This window comes from Lissotriton helveticus, chromosome 3_1, assembly GCF_964261635.1.
Source record: "Lissotriton helveticus chromosome 3_1, aLisHel1.1, whole genome shotgun sequence".
Taxonomy (NCBI): Eukaryota; Metazoa; Chordata; class Amphibia; order Caudata; family Salamandridae; genus Lissotriton; species Lissotriton helveticus.
Genome location: NC_136061.1, coordinates 1,643,010,167 through 1,643,034,841, shown reverse-complemented (window position 1 = coordinate 1,643,034,841; position 24,675 = coordinate 1,643,010,167). Strand labels below are relative to the sequence as shown.

General features: G+C 47.2%; 1 protein-coding gene across 1 annotated transcript in view; it reads left to right on the top strand.

Annotated features, from left to right (window-relative positions):
• MARCO (macrophage receptor with collagenous structure) overlaps positions 1-24,675 on the top strand; it is a 179,090-nt gene that overhangs the window by 66,045 nt on the left and 88,370 nt on the right. The window contains exons 8-11 of the mRNA XM_078682381.1: positions 1,248-1,355; positions 1,452-1,505; positions 3,537-3,581; positions 24,526-24,624. Coding sequence (XP_078538507.1) covers positions 1,248-1,355; positions 1,452-1,505; positions 3,537-3,581; positions 24,526-24,624 — 306 coding nt within the window. The remainder of the gene's footprint in view (positions 1-1,247; positions 1,356-1,451; positions 1,506-3,536; positions 3,582-24,525; positions 24,625-24,675) is intronic.

The following is a 24,675-nucleotide window of genomic DNA, read 5'->3' as shown; positions in this document are numbered from 1 at the left end:
AATGTGCCACAAAAACCCAAACACACACCACAACTGTTGCGCAGCAGGTGTTGGCTGCATACAGCGAGATGGGCATAGGAAAATGATGCTTTGGTATATGATAAAAAAAAAGGAAAGGTTCACTCAAAAAATTAAATTGAGGTTAAAGTGAAGGCATAGTTTTGGTTATACCATCTTAAAGTAAGGTAAGTTTAATTTTTTTTAAACTTAGAAATTCACTTGAAAAACACAGTTGAAGTGGAGTTTTGATTGCAAATTAAATTGGGGAAGCCACTGAAATTCGTAGGTTATGGTCATGAACGCAATCCATAACCAGAGTAATAGAGATGCAAGCCATTACTTGCACACCAAAGAAATTTTTTACGATGTCACAATATGTATACATATGTTAAACTAAATATGTGTCCATTCCACTACTACAGTGTGGGTACAGGGATCTAGAGTCAGCCTTTGTACCTATTCTCTTCTTGGCCTCTATGTAATGCCCATATACAGGATAAGAGGAGAATCTTTCTCTGGGCCCTTCCTATCCATGGTCTTTTGACAGTGACCACAGAATAAGAGTTTTTATCACGGTAACAATTCTATAATTTGCTTCTTTAAAGTGGCCACTTGCAGTGCAAATTATGAAGTCCGTTACTGTATCTGTGCCCATTATGTCCTTGGCCTCTTTGTTGGTTTTAGTAATTGGGCTTCCACCACACTCAGAGTTCATGCTGAAAGATCTCCAAAATTGAACTCTACACCTATATCACTGGGGGAAGTGGTGGGTATTGGGGTGGCAGGCGGAGGGGTGACCTACGCACCGTGTGGCCAGTGAAGCCAAGTACTGTATCAAACCAGTATTTTTTGCACAGTGACTGCTTTGCAACCAAGATTTCATTTTTGATGCACATGCTGGTCTATTTAGTTGCACTGCAAAATGCGCATTCACTGGAAGTCACAAAAAACTGCTGTCTCATTAATAATCATGAGGTAGGAGGCACTTCACGACCTCTGCAATATATGGAATCATATCATTTTGAGTAAATACTTTTAGGAGGGCCAGTTGACATTTTGTGAAATCTAAAAGTGAATTCTCACTTGTAAATCATGCAATTTCTGCATCTAAGGTGAATGTAGGTGGGCATATGGTGGAGAGAATGGAGCCCACTGTGTCAAAATGTAAACTCCATTCAAACAATTGACTTTCACCCCTACATGATGTTTCATACCTTTCACTCCTGTTCTTTTACATCAATGATTAGGTGATCCTGGGGAGAAGGGATCTGAAGGCACGCCGGGTGTTCCTGGTATGCCTGGAGCAGCAGCAGGAAAGGGCGAGGCAGGCCTTCCTGGGAGGAAGGGAGATGCAGGTACCTGGCTTTTGTTAGAACATTGTTGCATGAGTTCTGACATCATGCTTGTTCAGTGAGGCAATTCCCTACTGATTGTCCTCTTTTCTATTTCAGGAGCTCCAGGGAGGACTGGACCTCAGGGCCCTAAGGGCGACAAAGGAGATACAGGTAACAGAAATGGACCATGGCTCTGAATCCAGCCAAAGTGGGTGGAAGAGTGTATCATATGTATAGAGAAACCATGAGGACAGGGTGACGCTGACACTTAGAGACCTATCAGGGATTATAATGGGGATTTAGGTGCAGCAGACCGAAGGGTGATCTGCCCCCCCTCTCCTTCCACCCCCCTCTGTCCCCCAGGGGTCCTTGGGGAAGTGGTGCAGTCTGGAGGATTGCATGGCGGGTTGGGCTCTTTTGGGCTAGGTCATGGCCCAACATATATAGGGCCACCCTCTTCCCCAATGGATATGGAAGACTGTTTCTTATGGATTACTGGATATACTGAGGATGTTACCTGATGCTATTGTGTAATTCACGAATGAAGTGCAAATCAAATCAGTCTCAAACTGAGAGAGTGAGGCAGAGAAAGAGAGAATGGTAGAGATTATTATAGACACATATTGCTTTTGTTATGTACGGTTTTGGATACCAGATTCTAAATGTGCTATGATTTAGCAACAGTGGAAAACACAAGTTGTTTTCCACATTTGCTGTTCCATAAAGGAATTCCAGTTCATGCTGACTTGGGTCTCAGAAAAGCTGTCAGTGTGGCGTTGGCTCTCTGCTGCAATGGAGAGAAGAGGGCACAGCTTCAGGTGGGGAGGAGAAGGGACTGCACAGAGGGTGAAGGGAAGGTAAGGCACAGAGGGCGGTGGGGTTAGGAGCAGGAGACAAGGATTTATTCAAAAATATTTTGGCATGGAATGAGTGGGTGAAAAAGAGGGTGTGGTGGGTGGCAGGATAGCAGGTTTATTGTAAATGTCAGTGTGATTTGGACTTTTGTGGATAAGGTCCCATCCGAATAAAGTAATTGAACTGAACTGAAATGTTGGTGTGGCGAGGATGGTAAATACACAGGGTGGTGAGTGTGAGTGAAAGGACGCAAGACATGCTTTTTTTTAAATATTTGGTTGAAGAAAGTACTGCTTGGTAGCCTCAGGACACCAGATGTAACACTGGGCAGATGTTTGTTGGCAGCTGAAGCCATGCTGTGTGGTGCATCGACCACTGCACAGCTGTTGAAAGGAGGGCAGACGATTTGGGTGGGTCATACAGAACAAAGATTGTAGATGGTTAACAGTAAATAAACGAGATAATTTTCACATTTTACTCAAAGACATGATAATTGCTCTCGTTATCTGTTTGGTGTCACTCAGAAATCTTCGTTGAAAAACATTTCTGTTATTTAGTGTTATACATCTATGGTTCTATATATTTTCCATGTGTGGCACCGAGTTAATGATGGCCATATTAGGCATATTTAAAAAAAAGTAACTTCACGACTCTTGACCCAGCTCTGCACATGTACACCTGGCAAGTTCTTCAGAATTCTGGGTTTGGGAAGGTTTTTTGACAGTTATTTTATTCTGCTCAGTTACTCTATAGGGCCGATTCACAGAACTAATCTGAGATAAAGTCCTAAACGTACTACTTTTAGTATTCACAGAAGGCATTTAGTAGTAGTAGTAAAGCTAGGACTCCTAACTTTACTACTACTAAATGCCTTTTGAGAATACCGAAAGTTTCAAAGTTAGGATTTTGTCTCAGTTTAGTAGTAGTAAAGTTAGGAGTCCTCACTTTACTATTACTAAATGCCTTCTGTGAATACCACGAGTAGTAAGTTTAGGATTTTATCTTAGAATAGTTCTGTGAATTGGCCCCTATATTTCTAAAATAAATTCAAAATCTTATATTTTGCCTAAGTGCAGTCTATTGAGGATAATTACTGCAGCAGGTACTGAACTGCAGCAAGAACTTCATATAGTAACAGCAAAGCTATAGTTTTTCAAATGCATATTCATTTGAATGTCATAAATAGAATTATGAAGGTCAAAATACTTCACAGCATTGTTTTTGTCTTGCTTTTAGAAATGCCAAATATAACAACAAGCACCGCCAACAAAAATGATTGTGAAAAAGGCTTAGAGGTTACAAATTTAGCATACCTATAATTATGGCTGTTAATATTTCTCATTTCAGGACCGATTGGGCCACAAGGAGCAAAAGGAGAGCAGGGCATTGCAGGTAGAGAATGTTTCTAATCATGGGCCCCACGCTGCAACTCTGGGCAATAGCTTGCTTAACCTCCACACTGGCCCCAACAGCGCTAGGATGCCTGGTCTCACCCTGGTGGTGCCCAGGAGTGGACACTTCACAGGGAAAGCCAGGAAGGGTTCCACAGCGGTATGAGTAATAGCGCCCGGAAACTGCTTGGTGGCAGTGCGCTCTACAAATACCTTGACATTTACATTTACTATGGGTAGAAGCAACGGTCCAGCTCTTACCCTACTTGTATGTTATTGACAATGTGTTTACGTATGAATCAGTCACACCTGATCTGCCCGCAAGGCTAGGATGTAGTTTTCTCTTTATGTCTCCTCCTTCCTTCCCCTTGAGTCCCCTTCCACCCATTAAGAAAATGCCTTGGGTCTGGAGTCATACCACACAAAATCTCCCCTCGCTTCCCCCCTGAGCTCCCTCCATTACCTTTTCCTACCTATCTAAGTAGCTATCTTTAACCTCTTATTCCATTTATCTTCATCTCATTGAAAGTATCCTCACAAAGGCTACTCTTTCCAACCTTTTCTTTAATAAGAGCTACTTATGTTCAATGAAAATCCTTCTGAACTACTAATACTATCACAATTGTAGTATTGTAATAGAGACACGTCAGACAATATTACACTAGTTTGCCACCCTTCACAATATTAGCACCTGTGATCACTTCCGTGCATGAAGTAAGGCTGTCAGCAGTAACATAAAACAGGATTTGTCAATTTGGAATGCCTCTACCTGAGAAATACAAAACAGTCATAGCTGCAACATCACTGGCACAAAGGCGATAATATTAGTAATGCTCTCTAAGCCATTTGCAACAGTGCAAAATGGATTTGCAGTCCACACAAAGTGCTTTTTTAGTCGCAGTCGCTATAAGGGATTATGAAGGTGTTGTTCGGCCGAACAGCTTTATCTGATTGCATTGACCCTCTGGCCAGGCACGCCGTTTTCGGACCTCACATCTCTGCTATTGCTTTTCCCAAGGCCCAACTTCACTCTGTATGCTTTCACTCTCTCTCTTTCTTTCACACCTTTTTGGCACTTATTCTTTCATTTTCCTAGTGCCTTTTAGTGCTTTTTTGCTCATTTTGCCCCACTCTTTTCACTTTTTGTCACTTTTTCCTCTATTCTTTGTGACGTTTAGTGCTCGGTCCTTTTTGCCTCGCTCTTCTCAAGTTGACTAATCTTGCAATCTCTCACACTTTTTTACTCGCTTTAGCCTCCCTTTTTACCTTTTCCCACTATCTTTTCCTCCTTTTTGCACCACTTTCACCACTTTTCTTTATATTTGTTTGCTACTTTTGCATCCTCTAACTTTTCCTTTCTGTTTCCTGCTTTGTTGCTCCCCATGCCATGCTCTCGCCTGCTCCTTCCTGCCGCCACGGCATTCCTCTCTCCTACCACTCGCCCACGCCTTACGAAGCCGGGCCCACCACCCCCAGGTTCTCCCACAGCTTTTCAATGACAGTTGCAGAGCTGATATTTAGCACATGCATGCCGTGGCATCCACCAAAAGTAAGCCTTTTTACATCCATAAACACAGGCCCATGCCCATTGCTATGACCTCTGGTCCTATGCCTTCACAGCATAGCCCAAAATGCTACCTCGCCACATCCTTGCATTCCCTGAACCCAGATCGCATCTCCTAGTGGTGCTGTTGGACGGCTCCAACCAACACAGAAGCTGCGTTCTCCTGCACAGGCTACTGTTTCTCCTGTGATTACTCTAACTCCACAATCACACTCATTGCATTCACACTCCCGGACTTTGCAACACAGAAACATACAACATCCAACCCCCATTGGCTTGCGCCCTACTAACACCTGCTCTCTCACCAAGCACTCTGCCAAAAGTCCTTCACGAGCTCTCCCGGACTGTCTCTTCCTCATAGAGACATGGCTCAAACCTACATCAGCCACCAACATTGCTAGTGACATTTCCCCCAGGATACAAGATCACTAGATGGGACATGCCAAGCAAACTCGGAGAAGGAACTGCAATCATCTTCAAGGAACACTTCCCTGGTGCCCTCTTACAGGCATCATCACCTCCCTCAAACTCAACTCCAGCTCCTTAATCCTGCTCAGCAACCTCAATTTCCACCTAGAGGACCTCACCGTTCTGAACACCACCAACTCTTCGAAAGCCTGGCACATTCACACTCTCACAGTGGGTGAAAGACCCCAACTACATTGCAAGCCAACAGCTAGATCCCATCTTTACTTACTTTGATGATATCTTGGTGGACAAGCCCATCCCTCTCACCTGCACCGTCCATTTGCTTTTCTACTTTAACATTCACTTCAACCACCATCAAACAACCCCACCCAATACCACCTGCTACAATAGGATTTCTGTCTCCCAAGAAAACAAGCACACAGCACTGATAAACAACCATCCGGTACACCAGGACATTCTACTGTCAACTTCAAACTCAGGATCACCACCTGCCACCATCCTGCCACTACTGAAGAAACCCACTGCAGACCCTTCTTCTCCAGCCGACTACAGACCAATCTCACTGCTTCCCTAACCACCGACAATGTTAGAGAAATTGATTAATAATAAAGTAGTTAACCACCTGGATAACAACCATCACCTGGACCATTCCCAATCAGGTATCAGACCTAAACATAGCAACAAAAGAAGGCCTCATCACTGCACCAGACGACAGCAGGACCATCATGGATCAAGGCAACACTACTGCTACCATCCCACTTGACCTCTATTCAATATCATCTCCCACTCAATCAACAGCCACAGCCTCCACCAATTAGGAATTTGTGAAACAGCCCTTTAATGGATTAGCTTCTTGCTCACAAGACATACACAGGAAGTCAGCTTACCCTGCAACACATACGAACCCATGGAGTCTGCCAGGAATCATCATTCATCCATACTCTCTTCCATATCAGCATTACCCCTTTCACCTACATTGTTCTAACCTTCAGAATCAACATCACCTCATACACCGAGGACACCCAACTAATCCTCTTCAAAGACATCATCAACACCCAAAAATCATCTAGTCCCTGTCAGAAGTTGCCTTCTGGATGAAGTACAACTGCCTGAACCTCAGCTCAGAGTGAGGTAGTACCCTTCAGGAAAGACCTAACTCTATGGTCCTCAGTCTGGTGGCCATCAGAACTCGGTCCCATGCTTTCCAGCGAAACCACGGACCTAGGAATTGTGGTTGACAACAAAATATCAATGGCCAGACCAAGTCGACTCGTTCACCTCCTCCTGCTTCCACACCATCAATATCCTCAGAAAAATCTCTAGGTGGCTCCCTATTGACACCCGCCAATCACCTAAGTGCTCATCACCAGCAAGCTAGACTACGGAAACACACTCTACGTCGGAACCTCCACCCAACTCACCAAGTGGCTCTAGAGCCTTCAGAATATAACTAATCCTCTTCAAAGACATCATCTTGTGTATGTCAGAAGTTGCACTCGGGATGAATTCCAACTGCCTGAAACAGCTCAGACAGAAGATAGTACTCTTCCGCCCCAAATCTATGGTCATCATCCTGGTGGCCAACAGAACTTGGTCCCATGCCAACCCCTTCCAACCAAGCCAGGATATTGGGGATTGTGGCCAACAAAAAATATCGATGGCCAGGCCAAGTCAGCTTGTTCCCCTCCTCTTGCTTCCACCCTCAAAACTGCACTGGTGGAGTTTGAAGAGTTTTGCCAACTTCACGCTGTGCTTGGAATGCAGAGTTCCGGCAAAACTTTGGTAACAGCCACATGGTGGAGTTTTTTTCTCATGTGCAGCTCACCAACTTTAAGTTGGTGAGCAAGAATTTGCATCCCCATAAATGATATTTGGGTGCTAGAATACTTCCCAGTGAGATCTCTCAATGCAGGTGGTTGCTGTAGGTCTCAACCGTTTGTGTTGAGTACGCTGCAGCTCAAGTGGAAAATCTGCTCAATGCAGGTGGTTGCTGCAGGTCTCAACCGTTTGTGTTGAGTACGCTGCAGCTCAAGTGGAAAATCTGCTCAAGTGGCAGAAGGAAGCAGCTCCCTCTGGTGCACCGAGGGGTGCTGTTTAATTATTTTATAGTGCATTACAAGCCCCCAGTGCTAAAAATCAGTGCGAGCAGCGCAACATGCCATATTTTGCCCACTCGCAGAACTCCGCAGAATCGCACAGATTTTTTTAAATGTAACTATGTAGAAGTCTGCGGAGTAAAACTCCACGAGTTCCACCCACCCGAGCTCAAGATCCTCCAAAAGATTGTAAGGTGGCTTCCTCTTGACAATTATCCCAGCACTCATCACCAGCAAGCTAGAGTATGGAAACGCACTCTACAGTGGAATCTCCACCCAATTCACCAAGTGGCTCCAGAGCATTCAGAATATAGCAACTAGACTCACACTCAAGCGCCCTCCATGCACCCATATCTCCCCCTCCTCAGAAACCTCAACTGGCACCCAATACACAATCGTAGACAGTTCAAATTACTCACTCACATATACAAAGCACTATACAATTAAGGCCCTATCTTCCTGAACAACCGCAGCAGCTCCACACAGCCACCCACCAGACACCTCTGCTCAGAAAACCTTCTGCTTGCCACTGTCACCTGCACTAAAAGAGCCAGTGGCCACTTGCACCTGGCTCTTAAAGCCTGGACTGTACTAACCTTTCAAAATAATGCTGCAGCTCAGTCCTAGAATTCAGGAAGAAACTGAAATCTAAGCTCTTCACATAGAACTCAGAGAGAGCAGCACGCATCAGTATGAATGAATGAATGAATGAAATTATTTATAGAGCGCACGGTGGCCAAACGGCTTCCTGGCGCTGAGAGCTCTAGGGAACAGAACAAACAGGGCCAAGGAGATTTAACAGGAGTAGGCCAGGGCAAACAAGAATGTTTTAGCCGCTTTACGGAAGTGTGAAAAGATAGGAATAGAACGCATAGAGAGTGGAAGGGAATTCCAAAACCGGGGTGCAAGAACAGAAAATCTAGTCCCACCAGTGCGAGTTTTGCGGAAACGGGGAACAGTGAGGAGGGCAGAGGAAGATGAACGGAGAGTGCGGACAGGGGTGTGGGAGGAAATCAGAGAGTTGATGAACGCCGGTGCAGAGCGATCAAGGGCCCGATAAACAAGGCAACCTAGTTTAAACAAGGATCTCTGCAGGATGGGTAACCAGTGAAGGGATTTGAGGACAGGAGTGATATGGTGAGTTTTGGGCAAGTGAAAGATGAGACGGGCAGCCTGATTTTGGATTGCTTGAAGGCGGCGGGTTTCGTAGGCAGGAATACCCACGAACAAGCTGTTTCCATAATCAAGGCGGGAAGTGATGAGGGCAGAAATGATAATTTTGAGAGATTCAAGGGAAAAGAAACGAGAAATTTTTCGGATCAACCGAAGGGAGAGGAAGCAGGAGGATACTACAGCACTGACCTGGCCATGCATGGACAGGTCCTGGCTGACCTTAATGCCCAATGTTTTAACAGAGGCAACCGGGGTGGGAGGGGGGCCAAGGATAGGGGGCCAAAAAGCAGAGGACCAAGGGCTGGATGAGCCGCCAGTCAGGACAAGCTCAGTCTTATCTGGATTGAGCTTGAGGTGATTGGCGCTCATCCACCCAGAAATAAAGACCATGGTGGAACGAAAAAAGGATAGGGAGTGAGAAGAAGAAGAGAGATCAAAGACAAGCTGGAGGTCGTCTGCGTAGTTAAACACCGAGACCCCCAGCTGAAGGAGAGAAGAAATAAGTGGGTGAATATAAAGGTTGAAAAGAAGAGGAGAGAGGGAAGAGCCTTGGGGAACCCCAGAGGGCACCGGGAGGGGGGGAGCAGAAAATCCGGGGAGGTGGACAGCTTGAGAACGTCCTGTTAAAAAGGACGTGATCCAGGAAAGGGCAGAGCCTCGAATGCCCGCTGCGCTGACACGGTCCAAAAGAATGTTATGGTCGACCGTGTCAAACGCAGCGGACAGGTCGAGGAGAACCAGAGCTTGGGGAGAATTGGTGTCAGCCTTGGCTTTCAGCTCGTCGAGAACGGCGAGCACCACAGATTCGGTCGAATGACCCGAGCGGAAACCTGCTTGATGAGAAGCAAGAAGTTGGTTCTGCTCAACATAAGTAGAAAGACAGGAAGTGACGTAGGATTCCAGAATTTTAGCAAGATAGGGAAGAAGAGAGATGGGCCTGAAGTTAGAAGGGAGAGAGGAATCAAGACCAGGTTTTTTAAGAATGGAGGAAACAATGGCAGATTTAAATGAAGACGGGACCGATCCAGTGGAAAGAGAAGCATTAAGGAGAGAAAGAGGGGTAGCGGGACAAGAAGAAAAGAGAGTTTTAAGAATGCGAGCAGAGGCACAATCGGTGGGAGAGCCAGACTTGATTTTTGTGAGCAGAGCTAAGAAGGAATCCAGGGAAAGGGGCGGGAAAAAGGAGAAGGAAGAATTAGACACAGAGGGGACCGAATGAAGTGGAGTAAAAGGAGTGATAGAAATGTTGGATTTAATTTTAGCGATCTTCTCGATGAAGAAGTCGTTTAGAGAAGAACAGAGGGCCTGGGAGGGAATAAAGTTAGGGCAAGCACGATCAGAAGTGGCCAAGTTGTTGACCAAGGAGAAGATCTCTTTAGATTTGTTAGCCGAGAGGATTACTTGTTTGGAGAAGTACTTGGTCTTGGTCACAAGAATGGCTTTCTTGTACTCTTTAAGAAGAGATTTGTATTTGTCCTTGAGGTCGGGGCAGTAGCTACCAGGATACCCTCCCTGTGAGCTGTGTGCTTAATGAGGACACTTAGCACCACATAACAATGCAAGCAGAGCAAATCATTGCAAATCCCAATTAAAAAAGGGACTTAAAAGGGACGTGTCCTACCCCCTTGACTCACAATGCTATCACAAAGCATGGTATAGCTACTGACTGCCAATCGCAGGCATCATCATTCACAAAGTGTAGCCTGTCAATATTTGACAGCTTGAATTGTTTTTCTGCAGGCTACAGACATTAGGATGAGCAACGAGTGGTCCAATGGAAGGTGCATACCCTCCTCAGTGTGCAATTCCCAATATGCACTATTGTAGCATTGTGAACTTTGTTTTGTAAGAAGCAGGTGTCACAATTCTACAACATTACAAATATAAATGCTGGGATGGAGATCTGCTGTTCCATGTAGGACTCCATTTTAGCATTTACCACTATTCACAAGGAGATATAAGCCCTTTTACTGGGTGTTTTTGTCTCATTGTGAACAGTTCTTTTGCAGTAGCGACTTCTTCATTGGGGCGTCGCCCCACTGCTTTCTCGCAGTGCGAGAAGGCAGAAACATAAAATGGTACAACTACCATTTTATGTTTCTGCTTCTCGGACCGCGAGAAAGCAGAAGTGCCTGGAGTGCCTGGTTGTGGTCGGGCGGTCCTGCTCGAGGGCAAGGGGGAGTGGCTTTGCCCGCTGTTGTGGGTACTGACTGTTTGGTCGACCCCAGGGCCGAACAAAGCAGTCATGCGCACTCCCCCATGTTCTCTATGTAGGCTGCTGCATGCAGCCTATATAGAGAACATGGCCCAGCTGGGGCGCTCTCCACTGTGCCTCACCAATCACAACACTGTCATTGCAGCGTTGTGATTGGCTTAGGGGAGCAGGAGGAGGAAGGCTGCCGGCAACACGCCAGGAGCAGCAGGAGCTGAGGTGGTTCGTGATGCGGTCGGGGAATGGAGGAAGGTACGTTTTTTTATCCGACTCCCGCCTTGAAGCTCTCCAGTAATGGTATTGTTGCGCCTCACTAATAAAAATCCAAGCAGTCACATTTTCTTAGCTTAATATGAGACAACTTCCACCTGACACCCCTACTCCTTTGCTTTCCTAGGTCCTCTCACTCATCATTCTCCTACAAGTCATACGCATCACTCTTATCCGGTCCTTCGCCGCCATCACCCCTTCCTTCCTGGGAGACAAACTCTCCCTCCCATCCATCGCTCACCTGTCTCCCCCGAACCATCCGTCATGTGCAGCTTCAACCCTTCCTTTGTAGTGTAGTTCCGAGAGTACCCTTTCATGCAGGACCTATGCTGTTTACAGATAACATATACTGTGGACTTAGTGGCAAACTGACTCTGTACACCCCCACCGAATATGTCAGCCTATGTTTTCTCATTAGCTAGCTTGCAGTGCCATTAGAATCTCCTGTTATCAGAGAGATTAGTTTTTGGCAACCTCAGAATAAAGAACCTCAGACACGTGGAAGCGATATACTATTTTCACACAGCCACTCGTGCTTGCTTGTTTTGCTCTCAGAGAGATACACAGAAGAAGCAGTCGAGCGTGTTTACACTAAGAATGTATTATACCATTGTTCTTCTCATGTAAAATAAGTGTGCTGCTACAACTGTAACACCACAGTAGCAGAGATTTAGAACCAGCATTACCATGAATAAAAATAAATAGTATTGTTCTACCATTTTGCAAAAGTCAAGAACACATACATGAATATGAAATACATTTATAAAATAAAGTGCATACTCCTAAGATGTCGGTCTTGATGTACCTTAGTGTACCTAGCATGTGAGTAGGTGCAAAAGAGCCAAAGCCTAAGAGCCTAAGTCTAAGAGCCTAAGTCTAAGAGCCAAGAATCCCACAAGGATTTAGTCGAACCCCCATACCTGAATAGTGAGAGTGTGGGACTTTGTCCTGGACTTAAGCTGGACACACCGCAAGGGATCATCAGACCATTGTCAGCTGGAGTGATGGCATGCCGGAGCCGCAGCGACTCTGGAAAGTGTGTCGGCCTTGAAGTCTCAGTTCCCTCCTGCTTACTGATAGCAAGAGGTGCTGTATTTATACAGTCTATGTGCGTATGTTCCCCATTGCTCAGTATGAGGATGATGTTGGGGATTAAACCTTGTGCGTCGATGGGAGAGGTGAAGTGTACCTCCTGGAGAGTGTACTCATAAATTATTCATATGTGCTAAGGATGACATCTTAGCAATATCGATTGGGAAAACCCATCCTCGGCATGTAATTAGGAGAAAGGTTTAGTCCATAAAAGGCTACAGTCCTTATAAGGCGTTATGTCCATAGAAGGCATTCTGTCCTTATTTGGAGTTATGTCCTTATAAGGCTCGTTCACATGAAATGAAGGGGAGATGATGTAGTGAAAGTGTACGATGTTCCCTGGACCTATATCAGGGTACCGATATGACATATAACACCTTCCTGTGAAACTGGTCCTTCCTGTTGCCACTCCCACTGCACTCACCTGCTGCTGGGGCCCCTCACTCACACTCTCCGCCTGTTCCACCTACGTGAGAAGAAAGCCCGGAGCCTTTGTCCTCCTCGGCTGTAACCCGAGCAGCTGCCATTGAGCGGGAAGTGTGATACCGTGAAGCGGAGGTGCAGACAAGAGGCGGGCAACAGGATACATTTCGCCAGCACATTCCAATGGGAAAAGTTTTAACACCTCAGTTGGTCCCTGAGAGCAACAAGAGTTCTACTGGGTCACATTCTGCTTTCATTGGGCAAACACAAATATCTCTAAAACACGCTGCAGTTCTTTTGATTTTGAAATTGGAAATGATTCAATTTGCAGACTACAATGCAAACATAATTCGAATTGTGGGTGGGTGATGTACCAAAGAGGGAAAAAGGAGGGTAAAAAGATTTTGGACTAAAGTTAGTAGAGTGCATATTCGTCAGGTATGTGTGCTCTTGTTTTTCGTTACTTGCGGAGTGCTTCCTTCCCCACTTCCTCTTTGCTGTTTCATTGTGAGCTAAACGAGAACTAGCATACCTCCTTGACCAAGGACGTGAGCCTGTTATGTTAATAAGTACAGCCAAGGCTCAAACTGTCAGCCACATAGAGAGAACACATCCACAGTATTTACTTCCTTAAAGGCTTCTTTCAAAGTTGGAGGAACAACATGTCCTTTGTGTTAGATTTGGGGGTCTCTGGTTGGCGCAGGTAGGTACTTGTGACAAATAGGAATGCTTTCCTCTAGTTAGGGTAAGGGGGTACACTCCTAAAATAACCCCTGCTCACCCCCTTGGTCGCTTGGCATGAGCAGACAGGCATATCTCAAAGGCAATGTGTGAAGCACTTGTGAACACAGACAGTAATCAAGTGACAACACTACAGATGGACACCACACAAGTTGCATATTAAAAATAAGTATTCTTTATATAGATTTAACACAAGACCACAAACAACAAAAATCCACAATACCGTACTTAAAATGGTAGAATTAGCTTAGTTCTCTTTAGATCTTAAAATGCGACACATTGAGTCAATGTACCTTACGATGCGTCACGCTTCTACAACGAAAGTGTTGCAGAGATGGAGATGCGGCAAAGATCCGGTGCAAAGAAATAAAGATGGTGCTTCCTTTGTGATGCAACAAGCTCCTCCGATGTTGCGAGAGATCTTGGCTTGATGCGTCAGCTGCAGCGGCGACACCCTTGTTCCGTGATGCGACGACAGTGGCTTTTGCGGCGACACTCTTCTCCAATGATGTGAGACGCGTCCACTCGATGAGGCAACTGCATGCGGTAACACCTTCGTTCCAAGATGAGACGACAGCAGTTGCGACGGTGGCACGCTTCTCCGTGGATGCGAGGCGCTTCCTGTGATGTGGTGCAAAGAGACAGCTACAGCGGCGTCATCTCTGCGATGCGACAGCAGCGGCTGCGACTGTGACACACTTCTTCGAGGTTGCAAGACGTTTCTTGTGATACGGTGCAATGCGACAGCTACAACGGAGTCATCTCCGGGATGCAACGGCAGGGGCTGCGACATGCTTCTTTGGGGTTGCGGGAGGATTCTTGAGATGCGGTGCAATGCGACAGCTATGGCGGCATTATCTCTGTGATGCGATGGCAGCGGCTGCGACGGCGACACGCTTCTTCCTCTTGAATCGCGCTTACAGCTCCTTGCGACACACAGTCCCTCAGAAGGCCCAAAACAGCAGAAGGCACTTCCAAAGAACTCTTGGGGAGCTGGGGGTTGAATTCTATTGTCCCTGAGACTGCAGCAAGAGGCAAGCTGTTCTCTCATGCACTTGGAGATCCTTCACAAGTTGAATAAAGTGCACACAAAGTCCTTTCTCCTTTCTTTGGCAGTCAGGCAACCACAGCAGGCCAATCCCCCAAGCAGCACTTCAGCTTAGGGATAGTCTCTCCTCAGTTTCTTCTGGTTCCTCTCCTCAGCAAAGGTTCCTTCTTGTTGTCCAAAAGTTATCTAACTCTCTTCGTTTGGGTCCCCTCTTTTATACTACTTTTCTCTTTGTTCTCTGAAGGCAGAGAGGCCTTTGCCTAGTCCAAACCAGTTCTGGTCAGTGCTGGAGCACTCTGTTGACATGACTCCTTCTTTCCTTTCACAGTGCAGGGCAGAACCATAAAGACGCCCCACAGGAGGTGGAGCCAGCATTGTGGAGGGAAGACACAGCTTTGGAGCACTCTGCTGACATGACTCCTTCTCTCCTTTCACAGTCAGTGCAGGGCAGAGACATCAGACGCACCGCAGGAGGTGGAGCCAGCATTGTAGAGGGAAGGCACAGCCCTATTCAGGTCCCAGGTGCAACTCCTCCCTCCCATCTAGATGCAGATCTCTCTATTCACCACTGGGCTGACTCACCCTGTCTCCTGGAATCACCCAGCCCCTGTCACTCAAACTCCAGACAAGGAATGCACAGCCTAGCAGAGGCAAGCTTGGATAGTTAGACAAGAAAATACCTACTTTCTACAAGTGCTATTTTCAAACACAGAATGTTAAAATCAACTTCACCATGTATTTTATCATTCTGTGTTCAGGCATACTAAACTCGAATTTCTACCATGTTCCCTGAGTCAGTTAGGATTATAAGATATAATGATCTAACTGCCCATTCTGGCCTATGGAGAACAGGTAGCCTTGCAATAGTGAAAAACAAAAAATGGCTGTAATTCACTATTAGGACATGCCACACACACCAGGGCATGTCCTACCTTATACTTACAATGCACCCTGCCGTTGGACCTACCATAGGGTGTCTGATATGAAGAAAAGGGTAGTGCATTTGCCCAGTCAGCATGGCAGTACCAGACTGCACACAGGCTCTGCAATGGCAGGTCTTAGAAACACTTTTACAGGCTGCTTCTGTGGGTGACACAATCAGTGCTGCAAGCCCACTAGCAGCATTTGGATTACCAGCCCTGGGCACTCCTGGTGCAGGGTACTAGGGTCTGACAGGTAAACCAAACCAGCCAATCATGGTATCACTAATCCATACATCAATTTACACTAGGGAGCACTTGCACTGTGGCACTGGACTGCAGTGGCACAGTGCACAAAGCATCTAACACCAGCAAAAACACATGAGGCAACAGCAAAAATGGAAGGGAGACCCACGCCAAGGTGCCAGGTCTAACACGTGTCCCTTCCAGCTGAAATGTGGGGAGAAGTACCCTACCTCCTGGGAGTTCTCATCACTAAGGCGGAATAATCTGGACAGACCATCAGCATTGGCGTGTTCTGTACCAGGGCGGTGTTCCACTGTGAAATCCATCCCCTGTAGGGAAATGGACCACCTCAACAGCTTTGGATTCTCACCCCTCATCTGCATCAGCCACCTGAGGGGCCTGCGGTCTGTCTGAATCCGGAAGTGAGTCCCAAACAGGTATAGTCTCAGCTTCTTCAGTGCCCAGACCACAGCAAAGGCCTCACATTCAATAGCACTCCACCTCTGTTCCCTTGGAAATAACCTCCTATTGATGAAGGCAACAGGTTTATCTAGGCCCTCCTCATTCATCTGTGACAAAACAGCCCCCACACCATGCTCTGAAGAGTCTGTCTGAACGATAAACTCTCTGGAGAAGTTGGGTGCCAGGAGCATGGGCGCCGTGCACATGGCAGCTCTCAGGGCCTCAAAAGCTTTCTGACAGGTGTCAATCCAAATCACTTTCTTGGGCTGCTTCCTGGAAGTCAGCTCTGTCAAGAGTGCAACAATGTTGCCATACCCCTTGACAAACCTCCTGTAATACCTAGTGAGTCCTAAAAAGGCTCTCACCTCTGTCTGGGTTTTAGGGGGGCTCCCAAGCTAGGATGGTTTCAATCTTGGGCTGTAGGGGCATCACATGGCCGCTCCCAACCTGGTGTCTCAAGTACACCACGGAACCCTGCCTAATCTGGCACATACTCGCCTTGATCGTGAGGCCTGCCTTCCGCAGCACCATCAACACTTCCCAGAGGTGGCACAGATATTCTTCCCAACTGGTGCTGAACACTGCGATGTCATCTCGGTAGGCGGCACTGAACTCGCCCAGTCCAACCAACACTTGGTTGACCAAACTCTGGAAGGTGGCAGGGGCATTCTTCATTGCAAAGGGCATAACCCAGAACTGGAAGTACCCATCTGGTGTGGAGAATGCTGACCTCTCCTTTGCCCCATTGGTCGAGGCGATCTGCCAGTATCCAGACGTTAGGTCAAACATGTTGAGGTACCGTGCAGCCCCTAGCTGATCAATGAGCTCATCAGATCTGGAGATGGGGTGCGCGTCAGTCCTCATGACTGAATAGAGCCCTCGGTAGTCCACACAGAACCGGAGTTCTGGTGTGGTACCCTGTGTGGCAGCCTTTGGGACCAAGACCACTGGGCTGTTAGAGGACTCAGTCACCCCTAATGCAAGCATCTTTGAGACTTCCTCTTTGATGCAAGCTCTCACCCTGTCAGTCACCTTATAAGTTTTGTGCTTCACAGATGAACTGTCTCCTGTGTCCCACATCATGGAAGCACATATCTGTGACACCAGGAACCAGGGAGAACAGATCAGTAAACTGTCCCAGCAAGTCAGTCATTCTGTTGCTCAGGGGCAAGGTGGAAGAGAGGTTTACTCCATCCACTTACCCATCTTGCTCTGTTGCAGACAGGAGGTCAGGAAGAGGCACAGTCTCCTCCTCCATTCCAGCATCTGTTGCTAAGAGCATGCCCACTTCGGGCCTCTCCAAGTGGGGCTTCAGGCGGTTGACATGCAGGACCTGCAAGGGGTTTCTGGGAGACCGCAAGTCCACCAAGTAGGTAACAGGTCTTTTGCGCTCCACAACTTCAAATGGTCCGGTCCACTTATCCTGGAGCGCGCAGGACTCCATGGGGGCCATGACCCAAACTTTCTGACCAGGCTGAAGCTCTACAAGAGTGGCATTCTGGTTGTACCACTGCTTCATCTCCTCCTGACCAGCTTCCAGATTCAACTCAGCGAGTTGCCTGCAATGCCTAGTTTGGTTCCTGAAGGCCAGCATGTAGCTATATACATCCTGAGGAGGTTTCCTGGTAGATTGTGCCTAGCCTTTCTTGACCAGACTCAGAGGTCCTCGCAGTGGGTGGCCATAGAGAAGCTCAAAGGGACTGAACCCTAGAGATTTCTGTGGCACCTCACAGTATGCAAACAACAGGCATGGTAAGAAGATGTCCCACTTACGCCTCATAGGTTCCTCAAGACCCATAAACATGACTTTCAGGGTTTGGTTGAATCTCTCAACCAACCCATTTCCTTTGGGTGGTAAGGGACTTCATATACTTGTAAATGAAGTTGGGTTCCCGGTCAGACACTACCTCTCTAGGGACAACCACTCAGGAGAAAATTCCCATCAGTGTTCGTCCCACCACGGGGGCCGTCACTGTCCTCAGAGGTAAGGCTTCCGGGTACCGGGTGGTATGGTCCACCAAGACCAGGAAGAACCTGTTGCCCATGGCTGTCTTGGGGTCCAGTGGCCCCACAATGTCAATACCCATCCGTTCAAAGGGGGTGCTGACCAAAGGAAATGGCTGGAGAGGAGCCTTCTTCTTCCTCCCATTTTCTCCACTTGCCTGGCAAGTCTGGCATGTCCTGAAATGAGTGTCTAAGCTCTTGCACATTTGAGCCCAATGACATTGGGTGACAAGCCTCTGAAAGGTCTAGTCCTGCCCCAAATGTCCTGCCAATGGCACATCATGAGTCAGCCCCAGTAGGAAGGTTCTGAAGCGTTGGGGTAACCCCATCACACAGGCTGACCCAGGCTTAGCAACCTTAGGCTCACTCTACAGGAGACCGTTCTCCCAGTAGATCCAATGTAATCCAGATTAATCGCCTGCTGCCTTGCTTGCAACCTGTTGCCGAAAACCCAGGAGAGAGGGGCATTCTCTCTGTTCCTTTCAAAATTCTTCCCTGGAGGGGCCTCTTCCTGCTGCCAATGGGTCAGCTCAGGCAGGTCCCCCAGTTCAGCTACTTGTTCCCCAGTAGGCTCAAGGGCATCCCCCTCAGGGTCTACCTCCTCTTGGACCATGGGAACTTCTAGGGCCGGTTTCCCGCACCCCCTGCTTTCTGACTCTAAGGCAGGTTCCTGTGCTTCCCTCTCAGGCTCCAGGTCCTCTTGAGTACCCCTACGGGATGCCATTGACCGGGTGGTCACACACGCCCAGTCAGGCAGACCCAACATTTCCAAGTGAGTACTCCACTCCACCTTTCCGCAAGGTGAGCTCTCCAAATCGTCCCCCAAAGTCAACAGGCATGGTGGGCCTCACAGTTGCCTGAAGAGTACCAGAGACCCCCCCCCACTCAAAGGGAACCTCCTAAGCCATTGGACAATGGCTCTCTGTGTTGTTGTGGGCAACAACTCAGCAAAATGCATGAGGGACAATCTGCTCTTGAGGCACCAGGTGACACTTGACAGCTGTCACACTGGCTCCTGTGTCTCTAAGAGCCTACACCTTATGGTCATTGATGATCACCCACTGCTCATATTTCTTAGTGTTGTTGGGCAGTTGGGTCCCAGTGACCACCTCACAGTCTCCTAAAGAGACAAGGGACATCTCTGCGGGACCCCACCCACCTTGGACACCAATCTCCTCCCCCAAGGCTACACTCACCATCTGCCGGGGTGGAGTACCAGGGGCTGCTGCTTTTCCAAATAGGCGGCACCTGGGATCATTTGCCTTATGACCCAGGTCCCCACATTTGTAACATTTCAGGGGTCCCCCTTAAACAGGATTACCTGTCAGGGCCCCTTGCTTTCTCTCATGGGGAGGCTGGGAACCTTTCCCTAGGTACCCTTGGGAATTACTTTGGGGCCCTTTATGGAACCCCTTCTGTTTACCCATGTCCCCCCACTCTTCTGCTGAGGACCCTGTCCACCTTTGGCTGAGTCTCCCATGTGACCCTTGTGGACCCGGGTGCTCACCCAGAAGTCCGCCTCCTCAGCAAGCTTCCTAGGGTTAGTCAGCCTGCTATCAATCAGGTGCTGGCACAGCTCTGGAAAACAATTACTGGACAAGTGCTCCCATGCAATTAAATCAAAGAGACCTTAAAAATCATTAACTTTGCTGCCCATGACCCAACCATCCAATGCTCTGCAAAAGAAAGCAACATATTCCACCCAGGTACTGCTCTCTATCTTCATGCAATTCCTAAACCTCTGCCTATACAATTCAGGGGTTAAACCATACCTAGACATTAAGGTATCCTGTGTGTGGCTATAAGAATTATGGACTTCAGAAGGCAAGTCTAACAGTGTGTCCTGCCCCTCACTAAGGAACCTCCCCCACAACCCTGTTCCCCAATCTCTATCAGGGACCCGGTGGGAAGACATGGCTACCTCATAGGCTCTGAACCACTGCGCAATATCATCATTCTTATAACATTCCTTCACCACATCCTTAGGAATATACACTCTAGCTTCCACAGGCACTGACAGTGTGCTGCCACCATAGGGAGTAATCTCTAAGCTCTTTGCCTTCAATTCCAACTCCCTCAAAACCTTTTCATGTTCAAACTGCAATTTCTTTTCTTCCAGGGCTGACTTCATAGTTTGGATTTCCAATTCCAACTGCCCATTTTGCTTGAGCTTTGTCAGCTCCAACTCTTGCCTCCTGCATCTTTCTGTGTCTTCCAGCTCCTCTGGAGACAGACTCTTGGCAGAAACACTGCTACCTGCGGGGGGGGGTACTCCTTCCTGGACCCAATGGTCTATTCAGCTGCATTTCTGCATTCTCACCCCTTCCTCATTCTCAGGGGTATTCCTTGCTTCTATCCAGGCCCTTAGCACCTTGTAAAACTCCTCCTTCTTGATGAGCCCAATAATGGACACATTACATTTCTTGCAGAAGTGCTTCAGCTGTTTTAATTTGTAGCTTTCTAGTTTCTCCTCTTTCCAATCAAAATCAACGGAGGCTATGGATTCTGCTCTATCCATGATGGTTAAACTCGAAAGTTCTCAAAATAGAAAATCCCAAAAAGAAATCTACCAAAAGTATGTGGTTGCATTTTGGTCTGCACTCACTAGTAGTGTTCACCAATCACTGTACATAAGTCACAAATGCAAGTCCAGAATCCTAACCGCTGACCACCAATGTTAGATTTGGGGGTCTCTAGTTGGCACAGGTAGGTACTTGTGACAAATAGGGACCCTTGCCTCTAATCAGGGTAAGGGGGTACACTCCTAAAATAACCCCTGCTCACCCCCTTGGTAGCTTGGCACAAGCAGACAAGCTTATCTCAGAGGCAGTGTGTGAAGCATTTGTGAGCACATACAGTAATCAAGTGACAACACTACAGCTGGACACCACACAAGTTGTATATTAAAAATAGGTATTCTTTATATAAATTTGATATAAAGATCACAAACATCAAAAATCCACAATACCGTACTTAAAATGGAAGAATTAGTTTAGTTCTCTTTAGATCTTAAAATGCGACACTTTGAGTCAATGTACCTTACGATGCGTCACGCTTCTACAACAAAAGTGTTGCAGAGATGGAGATGCAGCAAAGATCTGGTGCAAAGAAATAAAGATAGTGCTTCCTTCGTGATGCAACACTCTTCTCCGACGATGGGAGACGCTTCCGCTCGATGCGACAACTCCAGCGTCGCCACCCTTGCTCCATCATGCTACGACAGCGGTTGCGGCGGCAGCAGGCTTCTCCGTGGATGGGAGGCGCTTCTTGTGATGCAGTGCAATGCAACAGCTACAACGGTGTCAACTCTGCCATGCCACAGCAGCGGCTGCGACAGCGACACACTTCTTCTAGGTTGCGAGTCGTTTTTTGTGATGCAGTGCAATGCGACAGCTACAGCGGCGTCATCTCCGTGATACGACGGCAGCAGCTCCGACGGCGACATGCTTCTTCTGTGTTGCGGGACATTTCTTGAGATGCGGTGCAATGCGACAGCTACAGCGGCGTCATCTCCATGATGCGACGGCAGTGGCTGTGACACGCTTCTTCCTCTTGAGTCGCGCTTCCAGCTCCTTGCAACACGCGGGCCCTCAGAAGGCCCAAAATAGCATCAGGCACTTGGAAAGAACTCTTTGGGAGCTGGGGGTTGAAGTCTGTTGTCCCTGAGACTTCAGCAGGAGGCACACTCTTCTCTCATGCCCTTGGAGATCCTTCACAAGTTGAATAAAGTGCACACAACGTCCTTACTCCTTTCTTTGGCAGTCAGGCAACCACAGCAGGCCAATCCCCCAAGCAGCACTTCAGCTTAGGGATAGTCTCTCCTCAGTTTCTTCTGGTTCCTCTCCTCAGCAAAGGTTCCTTCTTGTTGTCAAAAAGTGATCTAACTCTCTGGGTTTGGGTCCCCTCTTTTATACTACTTTTCTCTTTGTTCTCTGAAGGCATAGAGGCCTTTGCCTAGTCCAAACCAGTTCTGGTCAGTCCTGGAGCACTCTGTTGACATGACTCCTTCTTTCCTTACACAGTGCAGGGCAGAACCATCAGACGCCCCACAGGAGGTGGAGCCAGCATTGTGGAGGGAAGGCACAGCCGTGGAGCACTCTCTTGACATGACTCCTTCTCTCCTTTCACTGTGCAGATCAGAGACATCAGACAAACCACAGGAGGTGACGCCAGCATTGTGGAGGGAAGGCACAGCCCTATTCAGGTCCCAGGTGCAACTCCTCCCTCCCATCTAGATGCAGATCTCTCTATTCACCACTGGGCTGACTCACCTTGTCTCCTGGAATCCCCCAGCCCCTGTCACTCACACTCCAGACAAGGAATACACAGCCTAGCAGAGGCAGGCTTGGATAGTTAGACAAGAAAATACCTACTTTCTAAAAGTGGTATTTTCAAACACAGAATGTTAAAATCAACTTCACTAAAAGATGTATTTTATCATTCCGAGTTCAGGCATACTAAACTCGCATTTCTACCCTGTTACCTGAGTCAGTTAGGATTATAGGATGTAATAATCTAACTGCCCATTCCGGCCTATGGAGAAGAGGTAGCCTTGCAATAGTGAAAAACGGAAACGGCTTTAATTCACTATTAGGACATGCCACACACACCAGGGCATGTCCTACCTTATACTTACAATGCACCCTGCCGTTGGGACTACCATAGGGTGTCTGATATAAAAAAAAGGAAAGGGTTAGGGACTGGCAAGTGGGTGCATTTGCCCAGTCAGCATGGCAGTACCAGACTGTACACAGGCTCTGCAATGGCAGGCCTTAGACACACTTTTACAGGCTGCTTCTGTGGGTGACACAACCAGTGCTGCAAGCCCACTAGCAGCATTTGGATTACCAGCCCTGGCAACTCCTGGTGCACGGTACTAGGGTCTGACGGGGAAACCAAACCAGCCAATCATGGAATCACTAATCCATACATCGAATTACACTAGGGAGCACTTGCACTGTGGCACTGGACAGCAGTGGCACAGTGTCCAAAGCATCTAACACCAGCAAAAACACATGAGGCAACAGCAAAATTGGAAGGGAGACCCACGCCAAGGTGCCAGGTCTAACACTTTGTTTTTGTCCATGAATAAAGAAGCCACAATGTATATTATTGAACCCTTAAAGTGAAACTCTTTCTGTAAATTCATTTTAGTTCCATATTCCCAGAGCATTCCGATTATGTGTCAAACTTCTATAAGGTTTCTTAACTCTCACAACTCTAAACGGTAGTATTGACTGAGCTGTTCTTCACACCCTCTGGTTTGCTTGAAAATGCACCTAATGCCCACTCTTTTATTCAAAAGAGTGGTTCAGGCACGCTCGCTACCCTCGCTCGCCGCAGTGATGTTCGACAATTGTTTTACACCTCACCACTTTCAAATTTCACCAGCCGCCACTGTTTATTTGAACAATTGACAATCCTACAAAGTGCAATGGATTCCAACATCAAAGTGCAAAGCACTGTACTGCAAGCAGCCTATTGGAGGCTGCTCATTTGGGGGCATATTATATTATGTTATGGAGATTTGTAGAGCGCACTGTCGCTCAGGAGGGTATCCTGGCACTGAGCAGGTGTGAGTCTTGCCTCTCCTATGGCCTTGTGGGACTGCTCAGAAAGCCAGGTGTTCAGATTCTTGTGGAATTCAAGAAGTGAAGGGGAGGATCTTATGTGGAGCGGCAGGTCATTACACACTTTAGGATCGATGTAGGAGAAAGCCTGACCACCAGTTCTGGTTTTTCATATGAGTGATTTGTGCATGTGGGAGTCCAGCCAGTGGAGGTGTCTGAAAGGTTTGTGAAAGCCGATGTGATTGTTGAGGTATGCTGGGCCAATGTTATGTAGTGGCTTTATTCTCATGCTTTCCTAAAGTTGTACGACCGCAAACATGCAGAAAAAGATAATGAATGGAGAAAGAGTCACTGGTAAAAGTTGGGCAATGTTCTGTAGAATGAGAAAATACCTGGCTGATTCTGGCAAGCTGAGAGCAGTATACACATCCTGAAATCAAAAACATGTTATGTGTATTTATAAAGTGCCCCTTCGCCTGTGAGAGTATCTAGGCGCTGAGTGGATCTGTGTGCCTAGCCCTGCCCATGATAGGTTGGTTAATTGAAAATCCAGCTCACCAGAGAGGAGGAGTCTCTGAAGTGATGTGGGTTCTACCTCCTAATAGTATTTTTAATTTTTGCCTTGTTGCTAGCTGATTTTCACTTTTTAAAGTACTCAGTACCCCTCTTGCTTACACTTTATGCATTCTGTTTAGGTACACAAGGCCCTATAGGTCCTATGGGACCCAAAGGAGATATTGGAATTCCTGGCCTAAAGGGTGAACCTGGAGCCAATGGAACGGCAGGGACCACAGGTATGACAACAGTATAAATCGGTGTGTCAAGGGATGTATTTGATTTGAGAG